At 39.1% G+C, this 19,326-nt stretch overlaps 2 protein-coding genes across 3 annotated transcripts; one reads left to right on the top strand and one right to left on the bottom strand.

Moving 5' to 3' along the window:
• Nucleotides 1-232: 232 nt before the first annotated feature.
• LOC125226862 (heat shock factor-binding protein 1) lies at nt 233-1,323 on the bottom strand. 2 transcript variants are annotated; one of them, XM_048131003.1, is made up of 2 exons: nt 1,071-1,323; nt 233-947 (listed from the first exon to the last, which is right to left on the bottom strand). In XM_048131003.1, exons 1-2 carry the CDS (start codon nt 1,176-1,178, stop codon nt 795-797), a joined length of 261 nt encoding a protein of 86 aa, XP_047986960.1. In that variant the 5' UTR covers nt 1,179-1,323; the 3' UTR covers nt 233-794. The 2 variants fall into 2 exon arrangements, with proteins under 2 accessions (XP_047986960.1, XP_047986961.1); XM_048131004.1 differs by having other exon boundaries at nt 1,080-1,323.
• Nucleotides 1,324-1,443: 120 nt separating this feature from the next.
• LOC125226860 (cell division cycle protein 23 homolog) lies at nt 1,444-19,326 on the top strand. The gene is made up of 7 exons (XM_048131000.1): nt 1,444-2,134; nt 2,411-2,759; nt 5,574-5,753; nt 15,409-15,573; nt 16,731-16,977; nt 17,833-18,019; nt 18,906-19,326. Exons 1-7 carry the CDS (start codon nt 1,706-1,708, stop codon nt 19,131-19,133), a joined length of 1,785 nt encoding a protein of 594 aa, XP_047986957.1. The 5' UTR covers nt 1,444-1,705; the 3' UTR covers nt 19,134-19,326.

Below are 19,326 nucleotides of genomic sequence, written 5' to 3'. Positions count from 1 at the left end.
CACAGGACAAGGCTAACACGAATAGAAAAATACACTGAGCTTTTGTGACGAAACGCGCGCCATCTCGTGTGGAGTAGTTGTGTTGTTAAGACTGAGAGTTCTTTCGATTGATCGATGTAGGTACTATTTATTTTCGAACTAGATGGCGACACAGGTCAAGGATACGAAACAGAACCGAGCGAAGCTCGGTCGCCCAGATATTAATAATCTATATGAATAAAACAAATCAATATGTACTTTGGAGTAAGTGTAATTTACAAAATAGGGCTACAAATTAAATAATTTGGAAATTACTTATATCAAAAAACATGTGCTTATTTTCAAAATGGTACATCAAAACTAGCACATTATGTGATATAAATGCTAATTCCTATATTACAAATTCAAATGTCTTAATATTACAAGGTATAGGTACATTGCTTTTATTATTTAGTGACATTATCAGTAGCAATTGGTGTTTGCATTGCCTAAGAATTAATACTTAGCCTAACAAGTACACTCTTTTGTGCAATCTAATATGAAGATGTGGTTAAGTGATAATGCAGTTTTATAATAAGTTGTAAAATACTAAAACTTGGCAAGTCTATAGTAATTTAATGAATTTATGAATATTTATGGACCACAAAACATCTTCAAATGACACAAATTTCATAACATCCAATCAATGATAATTATGTTCACAGATTTTCTTTATATTATAATAATTTGAACTGCATTTTAATTAGTCTAAATATCATATTGCAAACTAACTAGCAAGTACCTTAATATAATACCCTAGCATGGTGCGAGAGACTCTACTTTTCATTTTCAACACCCGCTTGAGTCATGAGGTCTGTGATATTCTTCTCAAGCTCGTCCACTCGAGTCCCCATCTCGTCTATTCTGTTTATAATTTGGTCTGACATGCTTTGAAATTTATCTTGCATATTTTGGAGCAGCGATTGTACCTATAAGAAACCAAATCAATAAATCCACTAGGGTAACATAATACATGTCTCGATTATATAATATCGTATAATGATTTAAATAATGATATATTTATAAAGAGTAATAGATAAAAGCAAACTTACAATACTTACATACTGTGTTACCTCCTGCATGTTTTTGGGATCATTTGCAGGAGTTGAATAGTTACTCTCTACATCGTTTGTAGGAGGTTCTATGTTTGAGTCAGCCATGGCTTCCAGTTGCAGTAGAATTAAGTACTACTAGAGTTCGCCAAGCAACTAACCACTAGTCAATCTGATGTGAAAACGCAAAACAAAACTTCCCTTGACTTGTATTTCGCACGATGAATGAAATGAAACGATTGAAACGAATGAAATGTATATGACGTTTAATTTTTTTTTAAATCAATTAACATAATAGAGTATTCAGTTTATTGGTTCAAAGATATTGCAGCACCAATTCAACGTTTTATAATGTGTCTCGAACATACCGACCAGTGGAATATAGATAAGAAAACCCGATGAGTGATGACCTGCGTATAAGAATTAATGTTAGCTATAGGTTACTTTAAAGTAAAAAACAATGTACCAACATAACAAGCCTTTTTTTTTAAACATTTCTAAACCGAAAATATTGACAGCTTTTTCAAGATTGACGTTGATTCGACATCTTGACAGTGACATTAGTTTCGTTAGTTGCCGGTGCTTGATGTGTTTTCATTGTTTGCGAATTTTTGCGTTTTCTTAAGATTATAAACATGCCGCTAACGATGAATCCTAAAGGAGATATCCCAATAGACCTGGATCAGGTCAGAAAGGATATATTACACGGAATACGTGAATGCTCAGCTCGGGGTTTGTCACAGACGACTAAATGGCTCGCAGAACTAAATTTTGCATTAAAAGATCATAAAGTTACTATAGAAGAGCCACCCGGGGGTTATGATGACGGAATCATAGTGGAGGAGAAGGAGTCTTATTTATTAGCGAAAAGTTATTTTGATTGTCAAGAGTATGACAGGGCGGCACATTTCTTGGAGAACTGCACGAGTCAAAAGTGTGTGTTTCTGCATCGGTACGCACAATACATGTCGAGTGAGAAGAAACGCCTGGATAACGCGACAGACACCGGCGCTGAGAACACTGAATCCACCCAGGTGTTGCTGGATTTGCTGTCCTTTTTTAAGGTATGATGTGTTTACTTATCTATCCTCTCGCTATATCAGAATTTACCAACAATCATATTACCACCAATAGATATCATTATATGCCACTTATTCTTCAAGTCTGGACCACAAAGTTGTACTCCCAGATAATACCAGATCTTGCTTGGATTCTTGCAACTTTTTATCAGTAACATGTTGTTAGCAGAACTCTGAAAGGGTAAGCTATTATTTGCCTCTGTGACATATAAATAAATAACTGTACAGACTATTTATTCACTTGTTTATCTTTCATTCCAGGCAAACCGTAACAACCTAGATGGATACTTACTATACTTACAAGGTGTAGTATTAAAGAAGCTTGATCTCCGGAGCCAGGCTGTGACAGCACTGCAGGCCGCAGTCTCAGCAGTTCCAATCCTCTGGTGTGCCTGGGTTGAGCTAGCAGGCCTAGCCAATGAATATGATGCACTGGACTCATTGCAGTTACCGAAGCATTGGATGATGTATTTCTTTGCCGCACATGCTTTTGTGGACCTGAAGCTGTCGGAACAGGCACTGGAAGGGTACATGGCGCTGGCTGCTGCGGGGTTTGAGAAGAGTACTTATGTTATAGCACAGATGGCTATTGCTCATCATGATAGAAGGGGTAAGATATTTGAATATACATAGAATACAGAATACAGAATACAGAATTTATTGATAAAATAAAAGTACATTTTACAAGTCAAAAATAATATACAAAATTTAGAATAATTTACACAATTAAAATTTAAATATCATTAATATAACACAATTATTTGCTCTTTTTTTTAGTGCAATTTTGGGTCAACGATCCTTGGTTGTTATTATACACATAAATTCTTCAATCGAGTAGCAAGCATGACTAATGAGTAATAGTTTAAGGTCTTTTTTAAAAATTGAGTCACTTTTCGAGTCCTTTAATTTAGACGGAAGTGAATTATAAAGCCTTGGTCCGATTACACCAAGTGACCGTCGTGATTTAGCAAGCCGGCGCATCGGAACAAGTAGAAGGGGAGGTCTGCGGGGGCAGGTCGTGAGTATGTATAGGTGCACTAGTTTTATACATATTTATATTTGTTCTGACGTACATACAAGCCGACAAAACAAATATACTAGGTAAAGTTAGTATGTTATGTTTTTTAAATAACAATTTTGCTGGGTGGTCAGTTGGTTTACCATCGATTATACGGAGGGCGCGTTTTTGCATCCTGAACGCCCTATCCCGGTCTGCAGCAGTGCCCCAGAGATCAACACCCTGTGTAAGGATCGAATGGAAATAACCGTAATACGCCATTTTGAGATTTTCAGTAGTCAGACTGGGCGCTAACCTGGACAGCGCATAGCAGGCAGAGGCCAGTCTATCGCAAGTCGACTGGATGTGGGGGCCCCATGTCAGCCCGGCATCGATTTCAAAACCGAGATATTTAACTGTATCAACCTGAGGAATAAGGGTGTCATTGAGAACTATGTTTAATTTTGTTTTAATTGTGTTTCTTAACTGAAAGTGAACGATGTTCGTTTTATCCAAATTTAATATCATTCCATTAGCTTTAAACCATTTGACTAGTTGATTCATTACATAATTAAGTTTTATTTTTAAAGTTTCGAAATCATCAGCATGGACAATGACGCACGTATCGTCAGCGAACATTATATATTCTGAGCCAGGGCAGGCGCTCGTGATGTCGTTAACAAGGATCAAAAATAGGTTGTTACCAGCAATTGATCCCTGTGGAACCGCACAATCACCTACTGACTCTAGGTTGGACCTGGAATTGTGGACAAACGTGCATTGTTGTCGGTTATTTAAAAAAGATGCAATTGTCTGATGAAAAACGCCGCTTACACCATACCGAGATAATTTAGTTAGGAGGAGAGAGTGGTCAATCATCTCGAAGGCGCGCGACAGATCGCAGAAGATGGCAGCGACCTGTCGGGCGTCCTCGAGGTGACGCAGCACTCGCGACACGACGTCCCGCGCAGCGTCCGTCGTTGACCTTCCCGGCTGGTATGCATATTGTTGACTATTTAACAAGCTATTTGAATGTATGTGTTTCATCAGTCTCACGCTAATTAGGTGTTCAAAAACTTTTGAGATGATAGGCACTAGGGATATCGGGCGATATGATTTGGGTGCGTCTTGTTCACCTTTCCCCTTGTAAATCGGTTGTATTTTTATTAGCTTTAAAACATCAGGGTATACACCAGCGGTTGCGCACTCATTAAACAAAGATAGAATGAGCGATACAACCACAGGCGATAAACAATCAAGAATTTGAGTTGACATATCGTTAATGTCTTTCGAAGATTTTCGTTTTATTTTATTTATAGACTCAATCATTTCACTTAAGGTGAATTCAGTAAAAACAAGTGTAGGAGGTGTTTTGTCCAGATAATCACTCAAATATTCGCAAGCAGTTGCACTGCATGGTTTAAAATTGTTTACGTTGGCGTTAACGTAATACTGGTTCAGTAGCGATGCAGCGGCAGATGCGCGCGCACTCTCGCACTCGCCCTCCGACCGGCTTATCAGTATGTCTATTGCGCGGTTCCCAGTCTTGTTTTTCCTGCATGTTTCGTCAGCAATTACTCGCCAAACACTACGACACATATTGTCACTACTATTTGAAATTTGCCTATTTATATAATCCTTACGTAGTTCTTTCAATAGTGCCCAGTACAATGGTTCTGTTTTTAAAAAGTTCTGAAAGTGACTCGTGATCATCAAGGTTATGTGCAAGATTAGTTTTTATACATACATACATATAATCACGCCTGTATCCCATAAAGGGGTAGGCAGAGCACATGAACTACTAAGTTTCAGTGCCACTCTTGGCAAACAGGGTTGAAAGAAATCCAAATTGTCACATTGCAGTGACTGGTTGCCAGCCTCTCGCCTACACCACAATTAAACCCATATCCCACAGTCGACTTCTACGACACCCACGGGAAGAAAGGGGGTGGTGAAATTCTTAACCCGTCACCACACGGGAAATTAATAAAATAGTTTGTAGTTCAAATCCTATTCCTTAACTAGGTTTTTTTGTTGATGTGAAAATAACAAACCACTCGTATGCTTAGAGATGGATCATGGAGGGAATTTGAATTCAGTCAAGGTTACTTATTAAATGATCAAAATTGGCAGGAACATACAAGGGGTTAATTTATGTGTATTCCCGGGCGAATACAATCTGGGTGTATTCAAGTCAAGAGTGAATAGGCTATCACTGAACCAGTGAGCTACAACCTCGGCCTTGTCGTCACTTTTCATCAGGTGCGACTAAGGTCAATTGCTGGCCAGTTTATAATAATAAAAAAAAAAATTAAACAATTAATTGAGTCAGCAAAGTACCCTTGCAGCCTATGTTCCAACTGACACATAATTAAATAAATTGTGTGTCAATATGTTCAATTTGCCTAACCAAATTGTCTCTTCCAGATGTGGATTCATCTCTAGGTCTATTCCGAGAGCTTTGTCAGATCGACCCTTACCGACTGGACAACTGGGACGTGTACTCTCACCTTCTGTACCTGAAAGAGCGGCGTATGGAGCTGGCACACCTCGCACAGCGCGCAGTCTCCATTGACAAGTACAGAGTGGAGACCTGCTGTGTAATCGGTCAGTATCAAAACCCACATTATAACACCCTTTTTAGGGTTCCGTAGTCAACTAGGAACCCTTATAGTTTCGCCATGTCTGTCTGTCCGTCCGTCCGTCCGTCCGTCCGTCCGTCCGTCCGTCCGTCCGCGGATAATCTCAGTAACCGTAAGCACTAGAAAGCTGAAATTTGGTACCAATATGTATATCAATCACGCCAACAAAGTGCAAAAATAAAAAATGGAAAAAAATGTTTTATTAGGGTACCCCCCCTACATGTAAAGTGGGGGCTGATATTTTTTTTCATTCCAACCCCAACGTGTGATATATTGTTGGATAGGTATTTAAAAATGAATAAGGGTTTACTAAGGTCGTTTTTTGATAATATTAATATTTTCGGAAATAATCGCTCCTAAAGGAAAAAAAGTGCGTCCCCCCCCCCTCTAACTTTTGAACCATATGTTTAAAAAATATGAAAAAAATCACAAAAGTAGAACTTTATAAAAACTTTCTAGGAAAATTATTTTGAACTTGATAGGTTCAGTAGTTTTTGAGAAAAATACGGAAAACTACGGAACCCTACACTGAGCGTGGCCCGACACGCTCTTGGCCGGTTTTTATTTTAAATGAATAAATCATTCATTACAATTCGCGCTCTATTTGTATTTTGTAGGAAAACAAAGATATAGAGATGTAGTGTGAAATGTTTTTCCTTCATATTTTTACGGAAACGTAGGAACCACTAACATGTCATTCTATTTCTGTCAGTCTCAGTACAAGGAGTACTGACATTGACTGAACTAGCATGACATTTCTGAGAAAATACGATTAGATAAGGTATCTGAGGATTTCGGGTTCGCCATCTTGGTTTTGTTGGTAGCAAGTCCGGGAAATTTAAATTAATTAATTGTTTTATTTTGTTTCAGACCTGTTTTGTTGTATAATTTATTTAGTTTTTCATTAATTCTATCTAGTTATCATAATATATTTATTAGATCCTGTATATAGGGTAAGTTTTTATAGTTTTCAAAAATGAGTAACGACCCGCCGGACCCTGGCGGGGGCATTTTTGATGTTGATGCCATGGATACTTCGCCGGTATCTTTAAGCGGTGGAGTAAATAATGCAGGCGTTTATAATGGTGGTGTAACGCGTTCTTTGAAACGTGGGGCTGACATAACTTTAAATGTCGAAAATTCTAATATCAAAAAGGCCCCTATGAATCAACCGTCTGATTCTATCCAGTCCACATACACGCACCCAGATTTTGAAACTGTAAGAAGTAAATTCTCGGATACTGATATTGCTCCATTTGTTTTGCATATCCAAAAAAATGTTAATGACCCTGCCTCAGGCGTTGTTTTAAAAGCGATTAACTTCGGACATTTTTTATTTAAAAATAATATTTCCGGGGTAGTGAAGGATGGAGTCAAGCGAATTGGCCGTAATCGATTCTCGGTTGAATTCGATTCTGCTCAGCATGCAAACGATTGCTTGTTGCATCCGGCGTTAGCGAGAGCAAATTATTCGGCTATTATACCGTCATTCTATCTTACGAGGATGGGTATTATTCGGAATTTGGCAACAGATTGGACAATGGAGGAGGTAGTGAATAACATTCAAGTGCCTACTGGTTTTGGGCGAGTAATTAAGGCTCGCCGATTGAGTAGGAAGGTCATTGGTGAAAATAATGTCCCTCAGTGGATTCCTACTCAGTCTGCGGTGGTAACATTTTCTGGCCGTTCATTGCCGCCACATGTATACTGTTTTTATAATAGCCTTCCAGTTGAGTGCTATTTGTATCCTACAATCCAATGCAATAATTGCTGTCGTTTTGGACATGTTCAGGTCCAGTGCCGTTCAAAATCTCGTTGTTTTAAATGCGCAGGAGACCATGAAGGAGCAACGTGTAATAAATCTACCTTTACTTGCCTATTTTGTTCAGGGGACCACTGTGCTACAAATCAAATTTGCCCAGAGCATCATAGACAACGTAACATAAAATTAGCCATGTCTCAGGAAAATTTGCCCTATCTGGAAGCTGCTGCCCGTTACCCAAATGTACGAAAATCATTTGCTGATGTTTCTCTTTCTCCTTCCCCTGTTGTTCAGTCTGATGGTATTTCTGTATCTCAACATTCGACTTCTGTTCCTGGTGCGTCTTCCAATCAAAATATATCTCAATCTTACCGCAAAACTGTTTTTTTGCCGCGTAAACCTCCATCTGTGCCCAGCCCTGGTTTCGACAGGAGGGCCCATGACTACATTGTTAGGGAACCTGTATCTTCGCAACCTAATGGATGTGCATTAAACAATGAACATGTTAATAAAAACGATAATTTAATTAAATTCGTATTTTCTCTCGTTGATATTGTCGTTAACAATTCGAACTCTGTTGAACCGAACATCATGCGTCAAAAGTTATTTAATCTCATATCTCTATTTTTCTCAGATAATGGCTCTAACCACGATAGTTCAATGGAACTGTCGCAGCATCCGTAATAAAAAATCTGATATAGCTTATCTTGTTAATAAATTTAACCCATTTCTTTTTGCTGTTCAGGAGACATGGTTGAAGCCTGGTTCTATTTTTAGAGTTCCGGGCTTCGCATGTCTTCGTGATGACAGGAATGATGGGCATGGTGGTGCAGCTATCTTAGTTGCACGGTCCGTAAAATTTTCTCAACTTCTTATTCCCTCTCATAGTAACTACTTGAATGTGGTGGCTGTGAGGGTGAATAACATTTCATTTCTCTCAGTTTATATTCCTGATCCACACCCTGCTATGATTCCTGAACTTTTGCATATCTTATCATCAGTTCCTTCCCCTTTAGTAATACTTGGTGACTTTAATGTTCACCATACGTCTTGGGGTTCTCATCATTGTGACTCTGTTTCTCATCATTTTCTACATCTATTTGACTCTCTGAATTTATGTGTTCTTAATGATGGCTCCCCTACAAGACGTGTGTCTTTTTCACAGAATCCTAGTAGCGCTGTGGATATTTCTGTTTCTTCTTCTTCACTTTCATCTAGACTCTCGTGGCGTGTTCTTCCATATTCTTTTGGAAGTGACCATTTTCCTGTCCTGTTATCTTTCCCTGATCCTGTGCCTTCTATTTCTTTCTCTCCTAGATTTAAATACCAAACAGCAAAGGCTGACTGGCCTATGTACAGTTTATTGTTGGATAATGAAATTGCTCGAATTTATGATCATGGTAACGAGGACGCTGCTGCTAGATACAACAAATTTAAGAATGCGATTATCTTAGCAGCTAATGGCTCTATTCCACAAAAGAGACAGTGTCCTAGGAAAACTCCTTATCCTCCGTGGTGGGACTCGGAATGTTCTGAAGCTGTAGGAAAACGGAAAAGTGCAGAGCAATTACTAACATTAAATTTTTCTAGGGAGAACTACGATAATTACTTAAAGATTGCTGATGATTGTTCTAAATTTCTCTTAGTTAAAAAACAAAAAGGATGGCAATCGTTCTGTGAAAGTCTTTCTCCGTCTACTTCGTCTTCCTCAGTATGGAGAAAGTTGAACCGATTTCGCGGTGCTTTTGCATCCGAATCAAAAGTGCAATCAAACGATCCTTCGGAGTGGGTCGAACCATTTGCAGATAAGCTTGCTCCTCCCTCGGTTCCTATTCTGGAAGAAGTTTCACCTGTTCTCCCTTCTCTACAGTCCACTTCAAATAATCAATTTGATGAACCTTTTTCTTATGAAGAATTTTTGACGGCCATTAGTCATCTTAAGGACTCCTCTCCTGGTGTGGATGGAATTCCTTATTCCTTCATCTTGCATGCCAGTCCAGATTCAAAACAGTTCTTTTTGGAAATTCTTAATAAAATATTCTTATCAGGCATTCCTCCAGATGATTGGAAGACTCAGATTATAGTTCCTATACTTAAGCCAGGAAAGTTAAGCAACGATCCATCTGGGTATCGTCCTATTGCTCTTTCATCAACGTTGGCTAAAATTCTTGAGCATCTTATAAAAAACCGATTGGAATGGTTGGCGGAGAGCAGAGGATTGTTGCCTAAAAGTCAGTTTGGTTTCCGCAAAGGTCTCGGCACGTTGGATAGTCTTGCCATATTTTCAACTGACATTCGAATTGCATTTTCCGAATGCCATTCCGTGGTGGGGGTCTTTTTGGATGTAGCATCTGCCTATGATAATGTACTTCTCCCTCGTCTTAGGCAAAAGCTACATGATTTACACTTTCCAGAAAGGCTTGTAAATTTTACAATAAATTATCTTTTATGTAGATCCATTCTTGTTAGTTCAAAAAATATATGTCTTTCTCCTAGGTTAGTATGGAAGGGACTTCCCCAGGGTTCGGTCTTAAGTCCACTGTTGTACAGTATTTATACTTATGATTTAGAACTTTCAGTTAATTCGTTTTGTAATGTGTTACAGTATGCGGATGATATATGTTTGTATGCTTCAGCTCCCAATATCCTAGATGTGGTTCCTTTACTTAATTCAGCTTTAAGTTATCTACATATTTGGCTAGAAGATCATGGGTTATCCCTCTCTATTACTAAGAGTACAGTTGTTCCTTTTACCCGTAAGTTACGTATTCCAGATTTTACAATCGCTTGTAACGGAATTCCAATTCCTCAGTCAGATAAAGTTAAATTTCTAGGTTTAATTTTTGATACAAAGCTTACTGGAATCCATCATATTAATTATACAGTTAAAAAGTGTGAGAAGAGTATTAACATTATACGCTCCCTTTCTGGTGTCTGGTGGGGTTCACATCCTTACTGTCAAAAATTAGTTTATAATGCGCTAGTGCGTAGTAATCTTGATTACGGGTCTTTTCTCCTTGAACCTTGTAATAAAGTTGCATTAAACTCTTTGGACAAAATTCAATCCAAAAGCCTTCGTATTGTTATTGGTGCAATGCAATCTTCTCCTATTATAGCCCTTCAAGTTGAATGTGTTGATCCACCTCTTCATTTAAGAAGACAGTACCTCTCAGATAGATTCCTCTTTAAAATAATGCAATCGTCTGCTCATCCTCTCCTTTCAAAACTGCATGTTCTTTCTGAGTTAATTAAATCATCTAAGTTCTGGTCTCACAAAGATCCTCCTTGTTTAATAAAAAGTTATCTCAAATTTACTCACCTCCCTTGTCCCGTTTTTCAGTGTATTCGTAATCCAATCTTTGAAACCCCTTATAATGCAATCATATTTAAACCCATTATATTACTTCACATTGGAATTGATAAAAATACGACGGCTCCACTCTCACAGTTAAATAAAGCTATCGCTGAGTATTGGCCCAACTGGGTCACCATTTACACAGATGCTTCCCGATTGTCGGTTCATGGTTATGTAGGATCTGCTGTGTGGATTCCTAGGTTTAATGTTATCCTGAATTTTAAATTACCTACTTACTCGTCTATCTTCACAGGTGAAGCAGTAGCTATCTTGGAATCTCTTAAATATATAGAATCTCATAATTTAAATAAATGTGTCATATTCACTGACTCTAAAAGCACTTTGCAGGCTATTTTAGCCAATCAGTTTAGATCTAAAATGAAATTCCCGGTTATTTTAGAGATAAAACGCCTCTTGTTGTCGCTTTTTCATAAAGGTATCATGGTTGTATTAGTTTGGATACCTAGTCACGCTGGAATTCCAGGAAATGAAATGGTCGATCGGAGCGCTAAGGATGCAATAATCAATGGATGTCTTTCATCATTTAGGTCTTATACACATGATTTACTCTCGATAGCTAAAGATAGTCTTAATGATGCATGGCTTGTTGAGTGGTCTCGATCTAGCCAATCCATAAAATCACATTACCCCGAAATTCAAGAAAGAATCCCCGTAAAACCCTGGTTTTTTCGATATCGTAATGCTAATAAGAAAGTTACTTCTACTATTTGCAGGTTACGTTTGGGTCATGCGTGTTACCCGGTATTATTATGTAAACGTCGTATTAAGGATACGTCGGTGTGTGAATGTGGATTGGATGAGGGTAATCTAGATCACATATTTTTTGAATGTAACAAATTAACCTCTTCTTTGTACGATTTGCTCCCTCCATTTATACCTCGCCCGACGAATATCACATCTTTACTTCGATTAGTCTTTACACCGTTCATTTCCATTTTATGTCATTTTATCAGTCATAATAACATTAAATTATAATTATACATATATATATATATATATATATCCTAATAACAAAACAGGAGATAATAGTTCTTCATAATTCCGTATTTCTTATTTATAACTTGCTGTTGGCATTCCTGTTAATACCCGAATAACTAAAAACGCCTCAACTGACTTTGGCAAAGGCCCTCGAGGCTGCCATTCCCAAAAAAAAAAAAAAAAAAAAAAAAAAAAAAAAGGTATCTGAGCTACGTTTTGCAAGTACAATAATCTTAGCCTAACTATAAAGCCATACTCCAGCAAAATCAGCAAACAATATTCAACACATGCAATTAAAATATTCAAGTTATAGTTTCAAGGCTTTTTACTTTCAAAACTATTTAATATTTCACAATAAACATTTTTATATTATAGGAAAAAATTGAAAAATTAACGCTTCCGGCGGGACTTGAATCCGCATCCTCTGCAATCCGTGCATTGCTCTTAACCAATTGAGCGTTAGAATCGTTAGCGGACGTTTCTGCTTGTTAAAAATTAATTTCAGAATAAAGTTGTCAGAAAAATAAAAAGCTAAATGCATTGGTGGTAAAACAAATGGATTGTTGAGATTTTTTTCTCAATTGTTACTCAAGAAGTAGGGACAGATGAGAAAAAGTCCCAGGGTGACATGAGGGGGATCAACCCCCGCAAAAACAGCCTATCGATGACTCTGACGTAGTTAAGACCCATGCACACCGCATTTTATTAGAACGCCGTAGACGCATATTTTTACCCCAAAGACAAAACATGCGCGCTTGTATCGATCCAAACGTTTTCGTGGCATGAAAAACATGGTGTGCAATGGCCCTTAGTGCGTTTTTACATTCTCCTATCCGATATCCCATACATTATAGGCGCCATCTTGGATTTTTTCTATTGAAATCCTACCGATATCGGATCGGATGATGTGAAGGCGGACTTACTCTAACCTAGTTATTCAGTATCAATATCATCAATTAAGCTATCGTCTCGTCGGTCGTAAATATTCGCACTGTTCATTTTCAACGTGCGTAGGTAGGTATTTATTGATCCTGAACCAATTACATCTGATAACATGAGATCATAATTGAGGCGAGGGTCACATTCATAACCCCGGATAACACCATACTGTCACCTCTTATTGAACTAGACTAATTGCGTCACACTTGTTTATGTTTACATGAATAATATCTTGTATTTAGTCTAGACAGTGTCGTAGTTTAGCCGCCTCATACTGCAAGTCTGACCAAAAATTAAAATTTTGAAAAACCCCCGACCGCGACATAGTGGACCGATTTTCATGAAACATGGCTAAGAAGAACACTCCCGACTAACTCAGCTTTCAAACAAAAAAAACTAAATCTAAATTGGTTCATCCGTTCGGGAGCTACGATGCCACAGACAGACAAACACGTCAAACTTATAACACCCCGTCGTTTTTGCGTCGGGGGTTAAAGAGAGTAGATATTAAAAAGTGGCAACATCGTAGTTTCGTCCTGTTTTCTCAAACATATTGATTTGAAAGAGATGACACTACAATGTTGCCACTTTTGAATTTCTACTCTTTTTAGACTGTACAGGGGTATTAAGACGATACGGTAACGCCGTGGCTTGCGTGGGCGACGGTCGCGCGATGATCGCGCGACGGCGATGCGACGCATACGAAATCAAATCTTATCGATATGGAAGTATGAGACGCGACGGCGTCGCCCACGCAAGACACGGCGTAGGGGTGAATTCTCCATACAAACGCTCTCCACTATTTCCTCCCTGGTTTTTGAAGATAGAGCAATGATTTTTTTCAACACAGATTGTTATTATTTTTATCTGTGTCGGACCGTTTTGATTTTTTTGATATTCTGCTTTTTAAAGACTCTAGAGCCAATCAAAAATTTCCAAAAACGGCCTTTTTCATTGTGGCGCAAAAAAAGGTGTGTTACTCAAGATTTGTAACAATTAACCAAAAAAAGCTAAACGGTCCGACATAGACTATTTCATTGTTATTCAGATTCTCAAATTTCGTTCCGATTGATTAAGTTTTGAAGGAGGAAAGAGTCGAGAGCGGAACCTCGATTTTAAAGATTTTTTTGAAATATCTTTTGATTTTTTTCGATAAATCTAGTCGTAACGCCCACCATACAAAATTTTTGTTAGAGAATTTTGATTCTAGTGGTATTTGAAATTGAGTTGAGTTTAATTTCTTCTAAAAAACAGAAGGAATGCTACTTTATTCGCTTACATGAAAGTTAAAATTCCATTGAAACCAAATGTACATCTGAATGTGGCAGGTGGTGTGGGCATGTTCTCCGAATGGACGATCGCCGCTTACCTAAAGCTACTTTCTACTCAGAATTAGCAGAGGGTAAGCGGAAGCACGGCGGTCAGCATCTTCGCTATAAGGACGTGCTGAAACGTCACCTGAATGCGTGTGCTATCGATCCTGCACGTTGGGAGGAGCTCGCTGTTAACCGGTCATCTTGGCGGTCTACCATCTTCGAATCCATCAAATTATTTGAGGAAAATCGCCTCACGACATTAGACACAAAACGCCAATTACGTAAGGAAAGACCTAAGCCCTCCTACGTGTATACATACAACACGGCTGGTCAACTGTACTGCCGTGAGTGTGATCGAATTTTTAAGAGCAAGTTTGGCCTGGCTAGCCACATAAGAGCTCACAAGAGGGAAAAATCTTGACTGCTCTAGGTCACCGTCATCGAAATCGATGTGGAGGACTATATATACAACTGAATGTACATTGGGCGGCAAGAGGATAGTAATACTTACAATTATATGTGGTTATTATCTATATCTACCGATGTAGATTAGCGATGACCCGCTCGAACTGCGGCAACTTCGTTCAACGTGAAGACCACCTAGATATATGTCGCTTAATTAGATACAAACCTCTAACACTGATGAATTCCCTCAGCACTCTTATGAAATACTAGCTTTTCCCCGCGGCTTCGCCCGCGTACTATAAAAGTAATTTTATTCAAACGTTGAACTTTGGACCCCCATTTCAACGCCTTAGTGCGTTTTCACATTATCCGATCCGGTATCGGATGTAGGATCGATGCTCCATATATTACATACGCCATCTTGGATATTTTGCATTGAAATCCTTCCGACATCCGATATCGGATCGGATAATGTGAAAACGGACTTAGGGTGTGAATTTTGAAAAATCCTTTCTTAGTGCTCCTCTAACACCTTATAAGGAACCTACGTACCAAATTTAGAATCTCTAGGACGATTGGTTTCAGCTATGCGTTGATATGTCAGTCAGTCAATCAGTCAGTTTCTTCTTCTTATATATATCTGTCCTATTACGATTTCCGATTTATACGAGCTTCACACGTCAGAAACCGGTCGTAATTTATAACCGCCTGTATGGCGAGAAAAATGAGAACGCGCCCAGCGGGTTATCCGGAATCTGAGCAAAGTTCACTAGTGCCCACCAGGCGGAGTGTTTGGTCGCGAAATTGTTGAAATCAAGCGGCTCACACCACTATTGTATTACAGGAAACTACTACAGTTTGCGGAGCGAACACCAGAAGGCAGTAATCTACTTCCAGAGAGCGTTGTCGCTGGACCCACAATACTTGTCTGCGTGGATTCTCATGGGCCACGAGTTCATAGAGCTGCAGAACTCTAACGCAGCTATACAGTGCTATAGGCAGGCTATTGGTAAGTATGATTAATAGATTTAATTTGTTTGAGTTGTTTTCTTTGTTTCATATTTAAAGACACACAAAAAATGGCGCATTACTCCAGGAACCGATTGTTATAGCGACAACCCTGATGAGTTGTTCATGCAAAGTCCACGAACGGCCGAACGCCCACCAGGCGGGCAGTAAATATGTGTGGCAGTAATGAGTTAACCCTTTCAACAATTTGGAAGAGTTCATACCTCGCCTTAAGACTCGACCGAGTCATCAAACTATGCGACGCTGGCAGAAAACTACCCCATCACTTCTCAGTATGAAATCCTTAAATCCCGGAAATCTCGAGTGATAATATGTACGATTTCATGTATGCAGTGAAAGAAAGAGTTATAATAACACGTTAAGCGGTTTAATATCTAAAACATACAAAATAAACATGCTTATTACGTAATACTTACTCTATAGATAGAATGTAATCTATAAACACCTATTGTCCTCATTTAATCTGTGTTGAATTACTTAATTACCTCATTACTAAATTCAGAAGCGCAGTTAGCTAATAACAGATGCATTATAATCAAAAGCATAATAACGATAATTATTATCTTGTAATTAAATATGGAGTTCCACAAAGCATTCATGACTCAATGATTTTTATTGGTTCTCTTAATTTGTATGTATGATACATTAGCTACGTTCCTAATTTATGCAGTTGCCAAGTAAAAGGTACCTTGCAACTCACCATATTTTATTATTTCTTTGTTACCCTGCTCACCCTGCTGTGTCTCACTGCTGGGCAAAGGCCTGCCTCTCTTCCCCGCGTCTCGGTCTATGGCAATTTTTTATCATAAGGACGAAATTACAAATAACGAATACGAATTACGCATAACGACGCTCTAACAGTAACAGGTTAAGTAGAATAGAATAGAATTACGTACACGTTACGTGGTATCTTTTGCTTAAGAATGCCACAATAATCGGTAATGTGTAATGCATCCATTCTTGTACTGATCAATATTGTGTACAGGTTGTATATAATTTGCATGTTTAACGCTAGCACAATACGATCCAAATTATCACTATCCATATTAGCCTGCATTCAAATTGGATACCAATTTACACATTACTGTGCTACACAAGGCTTCTCATAAGAATCTAATCTAGGCCATATTATTTCAGATGTGGATCGCAACGATTACCGCGCGTGGAACGGTCTGGGTCAGGCTTACGAAATCCTCGGTCTCAACGGCTACTGCATCTATTACTACTCAAGGGCGGCACAGTTGAAGCCGGATGACTCGAGAATGCTCGTGTCTCTCGGAGAGGCCTATGAGAAGATGGATAAGATACCTAATGCTCTGAAATGCTACTATAAAGCTCATAGCACGGGCGATATTGAAGGGATGGCGCTATTTAAGTTAGCAAAGTAAGTATAATGGTCGGTTGCACGAAACCACACCTCGGACACTGGCGATTAAATATATGAAAGAGGCGCGTTCCTAGCACACAGTCTAAGCTCGTGTAGGTGAACGCGTACTATGGTCATATGAGTGACATATGACAGGTCGACTGTTCGCGTTTTTGACAGGCGGTAACTGTGAGGTAACCGAGAGGGGGTGGGCGGCACTTTCAGCAGGGAGCGGGAGTGGCCATACTGTATGATAATACTCTATTATACTGTGACGAAACCGTCTGTCACTGTCAAAACGTTCGCTAAATGTTATTATATGAGAAGTTCCATAGACCTCTGCCGCGTGACGATGATGTGTTTGTTAACTGTGTTTAATGCAACTGGCCCTAAGTCGTGGTAATTGAAATCTACAGCTGATAAAATTACGAAATACGTTTAATTTCGCAGCTTAATACAGTTTTATCTGTCATTGACATTCAAAGCGATAATAATACCGTGCTCTATTAATCACGCCGGCATTCATAATATTACATTAAAATTTGCATTAACCTCACGCAATGCGTGATAAGGATTATATTTATTTTTTAATGATTCATACATAACTGCGTTTTGCATCCACGATACGAAGGGCTTAGGCACTGGTCCCACCGTGAGCTAGTAAGCTATGAGCTATCGGCTATAAAACGAACAAAAGATAAACACTCCCATGCAAATAAAAGAGACACGACAATATTGATAGCTCACCGCTGGGCGAGTAACTACCCCTCGGTTCCTTCAATCGGGTCAGCAAATAATTTAAATTCAACCCTAACTTTAAAACTTCAAGCCCATTTTTCCCCAAAAAAGTACCTAAATAAATAAATTTCGCAGACTGTACGAGAAGTCAAACATGCCGAACAGCGCAGCAGCGGCTTACACAGCGGCGTGTCAGGACCCGGCGAACGCGGGCAGCAAAGAGCTGCCACCAGCCATGAGATACCTGGCCCACTACTACTTGCGATTCTCACTACTCGACCACGCCTCGCATTACGCGTACAAGTGCTTAGAACACGATACTGTAAGTCATCATCCTCCTTGCGTTATCCTGGCATTTGCCACGGCTCATGGGAGCCTGGGGTCCGCTTTGACAACTAATCCCAAGATTTAGCGCACTAGTTTTTACGAAAGCGACTGCCATCTGACCTTCCAACCCGAAGGGTAAACTAAACCTTATTGGAATTAGTCCGGTTTCCTCACGATGTTTTCCTTCACCGAAAAGCGACTGGCAAATATCAAATGAAAAACTCATTGGTGCAAGCCCGTGTTCGATGGTTCGAACCCGCGACCTCTGGAACGAAAGTCGCACGTACTTACCGCTGGGCTACCAGCGCTACACGATACTGTAAGTGTAAGCAATATATTACAAAAACTTTATAATGTTAAATCGAATCAGAGACCACCACCATGCTGAGAGGTCTCAGCATGGTAGCCTCTTTATCATTTATCACTACTTATACCCGTCACGTTCTACCAAGTTTGTAAGTGAGAAAAGGACGCACCGACGCGATAGGATACTACTCTCGTACATCAATTTGGATTTTTTACGAAAATCTTATCTACCTTCAAATTAGTCACTAAAACTTATCTATTTGATTGCTTGGGAAAAGCTTTAAAAGGATAATATGTTATAAATTGAATACTTGTAAAACAAATCAATTTAATCCTACCTATCGATTGTTATCATTATCACATTTATCTTTTTTAAGATATGCTAAATCCCTGTCATGCAAGTGTTTCTCCTTAATCCAATGTCAATTTTATTTGTTTAGCATGAGATGCATGCCTGTCGAAAGTTGATGCAACGCACACAAACACAACTGAACTCCAGTCGCCAATATTAGGGCTTTGACTGCGTCGATATATCTGATAACTTAGTGCTTATTAGGTATTTATTTTTGTTCCAGACCAAAGAAGCTGGTAAAAACCTACTAAAAACAATATCCGAGAAAAGACTAGTAGCATCCCCATCCTCATCGCAGCCGCACTGCTCGCACGAAGAGCTGCCCGAAGTGATCAAGAACACGTCCGCCGTGTCCGCGGCCGACAAGACGCCGCTGCCCAGCCCCAACGTGACGCCGGACAACTTCTCCACGCCCATGTTCACCCGCCGGAACACCAAGTACAAGATGTGACCGGCCGCCTCGTGCCCGGAGATGTAAATAGACTGATAATGTTAAGCTTCTCGAATAAAGCTCCTTTTGGACTGATCAAAAATTTGCGATTTCGTTACATTGTGGGACTTGGTGAATTATGTCATACAAGGCATATCGAAGTATTGTAAGCGAAGCAAAGTCTTGAACCGTCTAAAGGCAGTTAATGAAATGA

Source organism: Leguminivora glycinivorella, chromosome 6, assembly GCF_023078275.1.
Source record: "Leguminivora glycinivorella isolate SPB_JAAS2020 chromosome 6, LegGlyc_1.1, whole genome shotgun sequence".
Classification (NCBI taxonomy): Eukaryota; Metazoa; Arthropoda; class Insecta; order Lepidoptera; family Tortricidae; genus Leguminivora; species Leguminivora glycinivorella.
This window is presented reverse-complemented; position numbering and strand designations above follow the sequence as displayed.

Excerpts from the sequence above, each read along its gene's own strand:
- LOC125226862 (XM_048131003.1), bottom strand. The coding sequence starts at position 1,178 with ATGGCTGACTCAAACATAGAACCTCCTACAAACGATGTAGAGAGTAAC. Across the intron at positions 948-1,070 it reads TAACACAGTATGTAAGTATT|GTACAATCGCTGCTCCAAAA; the intron begins GTAAGTTTGCTT and ends GGTTTCTTATAG.
- LOC125226860 (XM_048131000.1), top strand. The coding sequence starts at position 1,706 with ATGCCGCTAACGATGAATCCTAAAGGAGATATCCCAATAGACCTGGAT. Across the intron at positions 5,754-15,408 it reads GGAGACCTGCTGTGTAATCG|GAAACTACTACAGTTTGCGG; the intron begins GTCAGTATCAAA and ends ATTGTATTACAG. Across the intron at positions 18,020-18,905 it reads AGTGCTTAGAACACGATACT|ACCAAAGAAGCTGGTAAAAA; the intron begins GTAAGTCATCAT and ends TTTTTGTTCCAG.